Here is a 12,069-nt window from a genome sequence, read left to right as displayed (position 1 = left end):
GGTGGCTGATCCTTTCTGCTAAATAAAAGTGGTGTATAAGAGCAAACGATCGAGGAGTAAATAAAAGTTGTATCGCATGATCAGTTAGTTTTTTTTTTCTAAGGTGGAATGTGTGGGGCATGTGGGATGATGTGGATAGCTTGCACGTCAAGTGTAGCATGATTTGTTGGAGTTTTTTTTTATGTGAAATGTGTGGGCCATGTAGGATGATGTGGATAGCTTGCATGTTAAGAGAAATAAGGTAGTGGGAATGCACTATTTAGGTATTATAGATTATAGATTTCTTTTCTTTTGCACTATTTCAACTTAGCCCAAAGATCGAAACATGTCCTAGTCCTAAAGGTCACGTATCATTCCCATTCTTATTAGGAGGGGGTCGAGAATTCAGTACTCACATAACCAGGTGGTCCAATATATGTTAGCTGAAATTGATGTTCCACTGCGCGACACGCTACATGGCAGCATACCCTCCATGTCTGCTCAGTAGCTCAACAAATTGACACCGTCCCTAACCTCGAAGAGGTCCAAACTCGGCTTTGCAAATTGTCCAGCGTTCTCCCGACTTGATGACGGTCATTTTGCCCGTGAAAGGTGAGGACCACCAACATCTAAATGCAATCACCCCAAAGAACAAGGAAGTCCCGGCTTCGGCGTCCATTGGACGCTCCACCAGGTGTCAAGCCACTCCGTTGAACACCGTCGACACTAGCTCCTGGCCGTTTGGTACTCTGGCAGCTAAAGCGCCTTAGTCGCCCTCCACCTCTCCATGGTCCTCCTTTCCAGCACTACACACGGCACCAGTTTCAGTGGCGAGATTGCTGGCATATCCGGCGCCCACAAGGTCTTTGCTGCCGCGAGGCAGCGGCAGCAGACTCCGACTGCTGCATAGAATGGACGTCACAGATTGTGTAGGTGCTGGAGCCAGAGGAAGCACGGGGCACGACCGGGCAGCAAGACTGCAATGCCAGATACAATAGTCAGCGCTGCATGGGCGGCATGGCTAGTGGCGTGCACCATGGCGCTGACTGGGGAAATACCATTATATTTTGTTTTCCCCCAATATTTCATTCAGGGTGTACCATAAACTAGACTCTAAAATAGAAAAAAATACTAACGATAAACGTCGGACCTTTGAAATATACTAATTCATAAGGCGGGTGGGTATATATAGGGCTATACGTAGTTTTTCTTAGCTATGCATGTGGCAAGTGTGTTGGCAAGTCATTCAAGAAGCGTTCTATTGTCTCTGCAAAATCATGTGATCACTCTATTTGCATGTGTTTGTTTCCTCTTGCAGGAAGAGAAGAAAATAATACTAGTGACAACTTCATGAAATGGGATGTTCAATGTCAATTGCATGAAGAAGTGTGAGAAGTTCATGGATGCCCATTCTATAAATACTTCCATTCAGGCCTTATTCAAGACTTGAGATTCATAAATGTGAAATCAGTATATCTAACAGCTAGTCTGTCAAGTAGTGACAGTGAAATTCCTTTTACTCTGTCAAGGCTGCCTATGTTGCAGTTCAAAGTCTGCACACAAATCTTGCGGCACAGGCTACTGGATGACTGTTGGATGACAGTTCAGCGTTCAGCTCGTGGTTTATATCTAACTATACTTTGTGAACTCTACTCATTCTCACATTTGATCAAATTGAATGTTCGAGATACTGTACTGATAAAGAAGAACATAAATGTAAGCGTGTAACTGAGAATAATCCCTTCTAGCCCTCCGATAAGAGAGCCAAAATGAGAATATCTGCAGCGATTCATTCAGAAAATTCTTCTAATGTCTCATAATTTTTATCATGTAAGTATGCATGACAAAAATATCTCTACAGTGGACAGGGTGCTTAACAACAAGGCTCGCATTTCAGTACAAGAAATTGCAACAAACAACACAGATACTCCGTCTGCTTTTGCACTCTCTTACTGCTTTTGCAGCCTTGTGCTTGAAAAGGCTACTCTACTGTCGGCTGACATTTTCCATCTCCCATGAAATACATCTATCTTGCCTTGAGATCATCCAAAACCACGGCAGAAGCATTGCGGCCCGGGGCACCCATCACGCCGCCGCCTGGGTGCGCACCGCTGCCGCAGAGGTACAGCCCCTTCACAGGGGTTCCGTAATCTGACCTGCATGGTGCAAAGGGAAAACAGGTTAGCCATGATCACAACGGCATGAGTTTTGAACCTTAGAAGGATCAAAGGTTGTGAGGCCGAAGGGACCAGAGCACAGCTTAATATGCATGTGACCCGAACATACCATCCCTTGGCAGGCCTCATCAGGAAGAGGGAATCCAAGCCCATCGCACCGTGAAAGATGTTGCCACCTGGGAAATGTGAATCGTCTCTCCTTTAACTAAAAAAATTCCAACTGGTAAAGGAAGGAATCATACAGAATGGTATCCGGTCTGTGTGTGTGTTTGTGGCTTACAAAAGACAAATGTACGCATAGTACGAAGACAGATTACCTGTTAGGCAAAAATCCCTTTCAAGATCAGGTGGGTCAGCAACTCAGCATATCATAGCCTATCACTGATGAGCTAAAGTGCGGTGCATACTCATCGATCAAGGAAAATCATCTTTTAGCAAATGATTTCTGAAAATTGGTGTCGATCAAAATGGTCAGTGATTGGTATAGGTGGACCCAAATTCAGAGAAATAGTTCTCTTCGCACAGTGACGGATCACAGTGCCTTAGGGCAAGGGCATCATCGTCTACTCTTTTAAGGTATGAGTAGAAATTATTTGTAGTATACACAGGAAGAAGTGTGGGCTGTGGTGAAGTGCAAAGATTAAACACACAGTGCATCATTAGACTAAAACGTAAGGCGGATCAACTTACTCTAGAATCCGGATCCTGCCAACTGCCTTCTGACAGTGTGTAAGGTGCGTACTGAACAAAGAGATTAATAACATGTTGACCTGCTCACAGGATAAAGTGGAAGATGGAATTTGAGTCGGTCCATAACTGCATCTTAAGTATATAGACAATACGAGAAATCAAAACATGCAAAAGTGACCTCTAAAATGTAAATGTAGTTTACATAGGACAGGTTCCATGTACATTTCTTGCTTCATCGGGGTAGTGAAATTAAATATGACATGGTAGTGAATTTACAAAATTTCAAATATGGGGAAGCAAAAGAAAAATGACATACCTGGTGGAGAGATGGTCTTATTTTATTTTATTTTTTTGATAACTGAGATGGTCTTATCTAAGACTGAAGGAATTGTCATTTCTATTACAGGCCTTGTGGATGAGACACCACCTGTAGCTTGCTTATATGAAATGTGACAAGGATTAGGTCTGAAGAAGTTACTGCAAACTATACAAAAATCATCTCACGCAATAGAATAAGTGTCCAGATCATGATGTAGCTTTTTCCTAGGAAGAATGAAAAGGCTGATCTACTACTTGGACATGTTATAACTAAGCATGGACAGACTATGCTCTTTATTATCCTAAGGTACTAGCAAAAACATTAACTACTTCAACACATAGATGTAAGTTAACAAATCGCTGCATCAAGTTGACATGACAAGCAAGGAAAACTAAATGTAAGCACTATAATTTGCTATTGAAGAGTGACACCATTGAACTAAAAGATCATTTTCCTTGCCCTACTACACTAAATGCCCTCGTGAATGCTTGGAGAAGGTTGAGTGTCATTGCGGATATGTGTACAACCAGATCATAGGGAAGTGGATCCCCCTTGATGTTATATGCTCGGTAGCTCGGCAGGTTTGCTCCGTCGCTAAGCTCGAACTAGTCTGATAGTCCGGCATGGCTTTTTGAGTTGGCCAGCCTTCACGATGGGCATTTAGCCACAAAAAGTCAGGACAGACATCTGAACGAGCTCGCATAAGATGTCACCGATGTTGTCATCTCCCTGCCTCCCACCAGGAAGGCCCGACCCATAGTGGTGTGTCCTAGATGCTCCTCCGGGTGTCGTGCCTCTCCGGCGAACGATTGGTGAGAATGTGCTCATTGGTCAGGGCAGAGGCGAGATTCTTCCAATGTGGTGCAGCCTGTACTGCCTAGATTGTGTGGCGCTTTAGTGGGAGGAAGGCTGGAGTGCGGCGGAGCTGCCAGATGGTGCTGCTGAATACAACGGAACGGTTGCCGCTGCGACAGTGAAGTGCTTGTTGGCTCCGATCGGGTTGGGGTTGATGAATCTAGGGTTTTTGGTAATGTAGGAGTGTGTGAGGAAATGCCATTATATTTTGTTTTCCTACAATATTTCATTTCAGAGTATCCCATAGACCGGAAATTAAAACAGAAGGAAACATACTACCATACAACATTGGACCTTTGACACCCAAATTCTAAGGCAGCTGGATATATGTAGGGCACTAATGATGCAATATTGTTAGCAAGAGCACGCAAAAAGTGTGTCGATCAAGTCATTCAAGAAGTGTTTTATTGCCCCTCTTTTATCATGCGAGTATACACTGCAAAATCATGTGATCATTATATTTCTATGTTTCATTGCCTCTTCAAGAACAGAGGCAAAAATATTGAAGACTTCGTGCAATGAGTTGTTTAATTTTATGTCAATCACATGAGGAACAGTGAAATTCCTTGCGATGAGTGTTGAGCAAATCATTCAAGAGCCAGATTTCATTTACAGTCTATTCCATCATGCAATAAGCGCTGCAAAATCATGAGTTCATTCTATTTCCATATTTTATTTCCTCTTGCCGGAAGAGAAGAAGAAAATGATGACAATTGCATGAAGAAGGGTGAGAAGTTCATAGATGTCAGGCCAGTTGCTGCATCTCTGAAGAAATCCCCTGTTTCTGCATGTTGGAAGCAAGGTCAGCCGTCGATCTGCCATCCGGTGGCTCTCCAGTGAAGATAACGGTTCGCCACTGGCTTGTCATCAGAGTCGTAGATTCTTCATCCAACGGATATCATCGCCCCGAGTGTCGTTGTTCATCGCCCGACACGCCATGTGCTCTGTCTTTGCTTTCTGTTCTGCTTTTCTCTCTGTATTGGCTATATAGCCACCCCTCGCTCTCAGTTTTGGGCATGAATTATTGTAACTGGGTATACACCCTAGCCGCCTGTGGCATGCTTGCTACTTTCCCCTTTGGTGCAATACAAACCCTAGCGCAAATTCTCCTAAATTCACCTCTGAATTCGCATAGTTGAGTGTTTAGTTCGTTCGATCCTTGTCAGGTTCCTGACAATTGGTATCAGAGGCCCAATCGGTTCTCGGAGGAGTTGGATCTGGCATGTAGAGGTTGGCGCATCGGCCCTAAAATCCCTCTGCAAGTCGTTGATCAGGCGGCGGCATTGGAGGTGGCCGGAGTGGCACAGTTCGGAGGCATCTGAAGTCAGTTCTGGTTGCCGAGAGCAAGTCTCCTGCGGTAAAATCCCAGCAGGTGAAATCGGACGGTGCTTCTTGGTGGCGGGCGCAGGAGTCGGAGTTGGCGGCGGTAGAACATAAGCGTTGGCTAAATCCCTCCCTTCCCACCCCTTTTTGGAATTAGGGAGGAAATCATGTCCCAGCCGGACGAGTCCAGCGACACAGGTGTTCTGCAGCTCCAGTCGTTGGAGCTTGATATCAAGACCCTACAGCGCTATCGTGAGGAGGACAAGAAAGAATTCCAAGAATTCCAGTCCATGGTCAACAAGAACTTCGTCAAATGCAGCAAAATTTCGACAAGATCCAAGACAACTTCAAGCGCTTGTTGCTTCTTCCTGAACCAGTCGCAATCCCTGATGAGCAGTCGGCACAGGGGAGCGTACAGCCCAAGCATCCGCAGCTTCATTCTCCAGTCAACGCGTCGGGCAGGCCCAAACAGCTGCTTGCGAACACACCAACCTCAGTAGTAATGGTGGAAAAGGAGGCCCCTCCCATCATAGGGACAGCAACATTGAGAGATCATGCAGGCAAAGAGCTCAATTTGGATGGTACACTGAAAGTGCCGTATCGTCATCCCAATTTTGCCAACACCAAAGTTGTAGCACCTCAAGTCCCACCTCCCCAGAAACAACCAGTTCAAGTGGACGATCATGAACAGGAGGAGTGGCCAGATGGAGGAGACAGAAATAGAAGACCTCACTCCCCATTCGAAGATAAAAGGAATGTGCTCATAGTGAAGCCTACCAAACTGAACATTTCTGAATTCAGTGGTACTGACCCAGAGTCATGGATTCAGAACTTAGAGCAGTACTTTGCTGCTATAAGAACTCCATTGGAGCACAGAACTGAGTTAGCAGTCTCGTATTTGCAAGGCCCTGCTATACAATGGTGGAGAGGAACTGGGTTTTCACCCCACAATGTGCCATGGCATAGATTCTGCTCTTATATTGCAGATAGGTTTTCTATAGACTCTGCCTGTGACATTGTCAATTCCTTCCATGCTATCTCCCAAACATCAACTGTAGCTGTGTATGTGGAGCAGTTTGAGTAGCTGGTGAATTGCATGAGAAGAGAAAACCCTGCTATACCCAATGACTATTATGTAACCAGTTTCCTTTCTAGGCTGTAGCCTTATATCAGAAGTCATGTGGAGTGTTTTAAACCAACATATATGCAAACAGCAGTATGGTATGCGAGGAGAATGGAAAAAGCTGGTGCCCCTGCTCAACCCAAGTCTTATATTCCTCAGCCTAGAAGACAAGTGATATTTGACCAAGCAAAACCACCCCTAGTTGCTCCAATACAAAACAGAAACACAGTCATACAGCAAGCAAAACAAAACCAAGTCCGCTACAAATGCAGAGAACCTTGGGTGCCTGGCCACAGACAAGTGTGTAGAATGAGCCAAAAAGCACAAGTACAAGCATTACAAGCACAGGAAGAAGAAAATGCAGAAATCATCTATGTCACAGATTTAGAAGATCCTGAGCTAGACCAAGTTGCACCACCTCCTGATAGTTCTGTGCTACAAGTCTCTATGCATGCTGCCATGGGCATTGGTGTGGTTAAGAACACCTTTATCTTAACTGTTAAGGTGGGCCAAACAATAGCTACTACACTTGTGGACAGTGGTAGCACTTCCACATTTGTATCTCCTGACATAGCTGCAAAACTACCTATTGCACCTGTTCCAAACCCAAAGATTAAAGTGCTAGTAGCTAGTGGAGGAGTACTATGGAGTGAGTTCACTTCTCACAACTGCCCCTATGAAATACAGGGCATACAGCTACAGGACACCTTCAGAGTTTTAAAACTGAAGGGATATGATATCATACTGGGAGTGGATTGGTTAAGAAAATACAGCCCTGTGCTGATGGACTTCATTAAGATGGAGATGAGAATTAATGCAACACCAACTACTCAAGCCACCTTTGTGGATGAAACTGTGCCCTCATCTTCCCCCGTGGAGATCACAGATGATGCAGAAAAATTGATGGATCAAGCTGTCTGTGGATTTTTCCTCCTGTCCACTTGTCACACTGTGACACATGCTGCTGATCACCCCATCCCTGTGGAGCTCCAAGAACTTATTCAGCAGTATGATAAATTATTCAGTGCACCTACTGGATTGCCTCCAAGTAGAGCTTGTGACCACAGAATTCCACTAATAGAAGGAGCAAAAGTTGTGAATCACAGACCTTACAGAGTACCTCATCACCAGAAAGAAGCTCTAGAGAAAATCATTGATGAGCTCCTCAAAGCTGGTCTGATTAGGCCTAGCACTAGCCCCTTCTCTTCTCATGTGCTCCTGGTCAAAAAGAAGGATGGAACTTGGAGACTTTGTATTGATTACAGAAAACTGAATGCCATCACCATCAAAAACAAATATCCCATTCCCATAATAGAAGATCTTCTATATCAATTAAAAGGAGCAACAGTTTTCTCTAAGATAGATCTTAGAAGTGGATATCATCAGATAAGAATGGCTGAAGAAGACATCCACAAGACAGCATTCTCTACACTGCAAGGGCACTTTGAATTTCTAGTAATGTCTTTTGGGTTAACAAATGGACCTCCTTCATTCCAGGCCCTTATGAACTTTTTGTTTGGCTCTTTTGAATTTGTAGTAGTGTTCTTTGATGACATTCTAGTGTTCAGCATGACCATGGCAGAGCACAAACTACACCTAAAGAAAGTATTCCAAGTGTTGCAAGAGAATCACTTATATGCCAAACTGGACAAATGTTCTTTTGGACAGTCTGAGATAGAATATCTGGGTCATGTTATTAACAAGGAAGGTGTAGCAACAGACCCCACTAAAATTGCTACTATCAAGGAGTGGCCAGCTCCTACAACAGTCACTGAACTCAGAAGCTTTTTGGGCCTGAGTGGTTACTACATGCGATTTATTCAGGGATATGGCATAATTTGCAGGCCCCTTTTTGACTGTCTGAAGAAAGGCTCCTTTTCTTGGCAGCAAGAGCAACAAGCAGCATTTTCAGCTATTAAAGAAAAGCTAACACAAGCTCCTGTTTTGGCCCTGCCTGACTTCTCCAAACCCTTTTATCCTAGAGGCTGATGCAAGTGGATATGGTCTAGGAGCTGTACTGATGCAAGAGGGAAGGCCCTGTCTTATTTCAGTAAGTCCATAGGACCCAAAGCAGCAGCATGGTCCACCTATGACAAAGAAGCACTAGCAATTATTGAGGCTGTAAAAAGTGGAAACACTATTTCCTAGCAACTTCTCTGATTATCAGAACTGACCAGGAGAGCCTGAAATACATCCAAGAGCAAAAGCTAACTGAGGGAATACAACATAAGCTTTTTCTAAAGTTGTTGGGTTACAATTTTACAGTGGAGTACAAAAAGGGCAAAGAAAATAGAGCTGCTGATGCCCTGTCAAGAGTGAAGCACATGATCTCCCTCCTCTCCACTAGTGTAACTACCCCAAAATGGATATTTGAAGTCCTCAAAAGCTATGCTGCAGATCAAAAAGTCAAAGATCTCATAGCTGAGTGTACCACCAGCAAAGATAACTCCACTAGATACACCTACAGGACTGGGATCTTGAGATACAAAAACAAAATTATCATTGGAACTGCAACTTCCCTGAGACGGGACATACTGAAAACATTCCATGACTCTGAATTAGGGGGCCACTCAGGAGAAAGAGCAACATATCATAGAGTACACTTGGTATTCCACTAGCATGGACTTAAACAGGATGTTATTAACTTCATCAAACAGTGTCCTGTGTGCTAACTAAACAAAGCTGGGCACACTCCTTACCCTGGCCTGCTAGAGCCCCTGCCAGTCCCTGATTTTGCTTGGGCCCACATTAGCATGGATTTTGTGGAAGGATTGCCAACTTCTGAGAACAAGGACCTTATTCTGGTTGTAGTTGACAGGTTCACAAAATACTCCCACTTCATTGCTATGAAACACCCCATCACTGCCCAAACTGTAGCCAGAGCATTTTTTGATACAGTGTTCAAACTACATGGAATGCCATTGGTCATAGTCACTGACAGGGACAAGATTTTCACCAGCAAATTATGGCAGCAACTGTTTAAATCCCTCAACATCAAACTGCACATGAGCACTAGCTACCATCCACAAACTGATGGCCGAACAGAAAGGGTGAACCAATGTTTGGAGAACTACTTGAGGTGCATGTGTTTCCAACAGCCAAGGAAGTGGCATGGCTGGCTAGCCCTAGCTGAATGGTGGTACAATACAAGTTTCCATACTTCATTTCAAATGACCCTCTTTCAAACTTTGTATGGATTTCCTCCACCCATGGTAGCTGAATCTGCATTACCTGACTCCATTTCTGAGGACAGTGATAATTTACTGCAGAATAGGGAACTCGCACTGGAAGTGATTAAGCAAAATCTATCCAAGGCACAACAAAGAATGAAACATTATGCTGACAGAAACAGGCAGGAAAGATCCTTTGAGGCAGGGGATGTGGTTTACTTGAAACTACAGCCATACAGGCACACATCATTGAGTCTGCATAGACACCTCAAGTTACACCCCAAGTTCTATGGTCCATTCAGAATTATGCAATGAGTGGGCAGAGTTGCTTACCAACTACTGCTACCTGAAGGCTGTCTCCTACACAATACCTTCCATGTCAGTCAGCTCAAAAGGCACATTGGCCCAAAAGTGGTTCCTTCCAAGGACTTGCCCCTGATAGATGATGATGGAGTTATAAAAATGGAACCGGAAGCAATCTTGGACAGAAAACTAATTCCCAGACCTCAGGGCAACATCAGCATTCCAGTCGTCCGATGGTTGATCAAGTGGGTCAATATGCCTGAAGAAGCAGCCACTTGGGAGGACTCGGCCTTCATACAGAAGGTTTTTCCTTCCTTTCAAGCTTGAGGACAAGCTGTGTCTCAACAGAGGGGAATTGTCAGGCCAGTTACTGCATCTCTGAAAAAATCCCCTGTTTCTGCGTGTTGGAAGCAAGGTCAGTCGTCGATCTGCCATCCAGTGGCTCTCCAATGAAGATAACGGTTCGCCACTGGCTTGTCATCAGTCGTAGATTCTTCATCCAACGGCTATCATCGCCCCGAGTGTCGCTGTTCATCGCCCGACACACCATGTGCTCTGTCTTTGCTTTCTGTTCTGCTTTTCTCTCTGTATTGGCTATATAGCCACCCCTCGCTCTCAGTTTTGGGCATGAATTATTCTAACTGGGTATAAACCCTAGCCGCCTGTGGCGTGCTTGCTACTTTCCCCTTTGCTGCAATACAAACCCTAGCGCAAATTCTCCTAAATTCACCTCTGAATTCGCATAGTTGAGTGTTTAGTTCGTTCGATCCTTGTCAGGTTCCTGACATATAAATACCCCCATTTAGTCCTTACTAAGACTTGAGATTCACAAATGTGAAATCAGTATACCGGACAACCTGGGATATTGGAGGAAAACCAAAAGATGGGAAAGCAGTGACACTGGAATTCCTTTACTCTATACAAGCTACCTACGTTGAAATTCAAGTCTGCAGACAAGCTAAGCGACACAAATTACTGGATGGCAGTTCAAAAGTACAGATGAGCATAGCACTCACAAGTTTATATCTAACTATACTTTGCAAACTCTACTTCTCTTCACATCTAACCAAATTGAAGATTCGAGAGACCTCACCCAAAAACTACCTACTTCATAGAGAAGAAAATAGATGGAAGTGCATAACTGAGAATTAATCCCTTTTAGCCCTCCGATAAGAGGAGCCAAAATGAGAATAGATGCCAGCAATTCATTCAGAAAATGCTTCTCGTGTCTCATCCTTTCAATCATGCAAGTACGCATGACAAAATTATCTCTACCAGATGGCCTAATGACAAGGTTCGCATTTTGATACTAGACTACACACGTGCCGGTTTTGCAGCCTTGCGCTTGAAAATGCTACCCTATTGTCAGCTGCCATTTCCATCTTCCATGAATTGCATCTATCTTGCCTTGAGATCATCCAAAACCACAGCAGCAGCATTGCGGCCCGGGGCACCCATCACCCCGCCGCCTGGGTGCGCACCGCTGCCGCAGAGGTACAGCCCCTTCACAGGGGTTCTGTAATCTGACCTGTATGGTGCAAAGCGAAACTGGTTAGCCATTATCACAAAGCGGAACAGGTTTTGAACCTTGGAAGGGTCAAAGGTTGTGGAGTAGAAGGGACCAGAGCACAACTTAATATGCATGTGACTCAAACATACCATCCCTTGGCAGGCCTCATCAGGAAGAGGGAATCCAAGCCCATCGCTCCGTGAAAGATGTTGCCACCTGAGAAATGTGAATCATCTCTGCTTAGCTAAGTTTTTTTAACTGGTAAAAAGAAGGAACAATACAAAACGGCATCCGGTCTGCCCGCGCACAGCTTACAAAAGACAATACATGGAACCAAGGGATGTTACCTGTTAGGCCAAACTCCCTTTCAAGATCAGGTGGAGTCAGCATGTCATAGCCTATCACTGATGAGCTAAAGTGCGGTGCATACTCATCGATCAAGGAAAAGCATCTCTCAGCAAATGATTTCTGAAAATTGGTGTCGATCAAAATGGTCAATGGTCAGTAGCTGGACCTGAATTCAGAAAAATTGTTCTCTCCACACAGTGATGGATCACAATGCCCAAGGGCAAGGTTATCAATTTTATCATTTATCCCATTTGTGTTTGGGTAAAAAATAA

At 44.3% G+C, this 12,069-nt stretch overlaps 1 protein-coding gene and 1 pseudogene across 1 annotated transcript in view; both read right to left on the bottom strand.

Annotated features, from left to right (window-relative positions):
• Window positions 1–2,005: 2,005 nt before the first annotated feature.
• LOC119299046 lies at window positions 2,006–3,923 on the bottom strand (annotated as a pseudogene).
• A 7,134-nt stretch (window positions 3,924–11,057) lies between these two features.
• LOC119298810 (pyridine nucleotide-disulfide oxidoreductase domain-containing protein 2-like) overlaps window positions 11,058–12,069 on the bottom strand; it is a 5,297-nt gene continuing 4,285 nt past the window's right edge. The window contains exons 14-16 of the mRNA XM_037576109.1: window positions 11,797–11,917; window positions 11,599–11,665; window positions 11,058–11,467 (exon numbers count right to left, since the gene is read on the bottom strand). Coding sequence (XP_037432006.1) covers window positions 11,338–11,467; window positions 11,599–11,665; window positions 11,797–11,917 — 318 coding nt within the window. The 3' untranslated portion in view covers window positions 11,058–11,337. The remainder of the gene's footprint in view (window positions 11,468–11,598; window positions 11,666–11,796; window positions 11,918–12,069) is intronic.

Source organism: Triticum dicoccoides, chromosome 5A (assembly GCF_002162155.2).
Source record: "Triticum dicoccoides isolate Atlit2015 ecotype Zavitan chromosome 5A, WEW_v2.0, whole genome shotgun sequence".
In the NCBI taxonomy this organism is placed as follows: domain Eukaryota; kingdom Viridiplantae; phylum Streptophyta; class Magnoliopsida; order Poales; family Poaceae; genus Triticum; species Triticum dicoccoides.
This window is presented reverse-complemented; position numbering and strand designations above follow the sequence as displayed.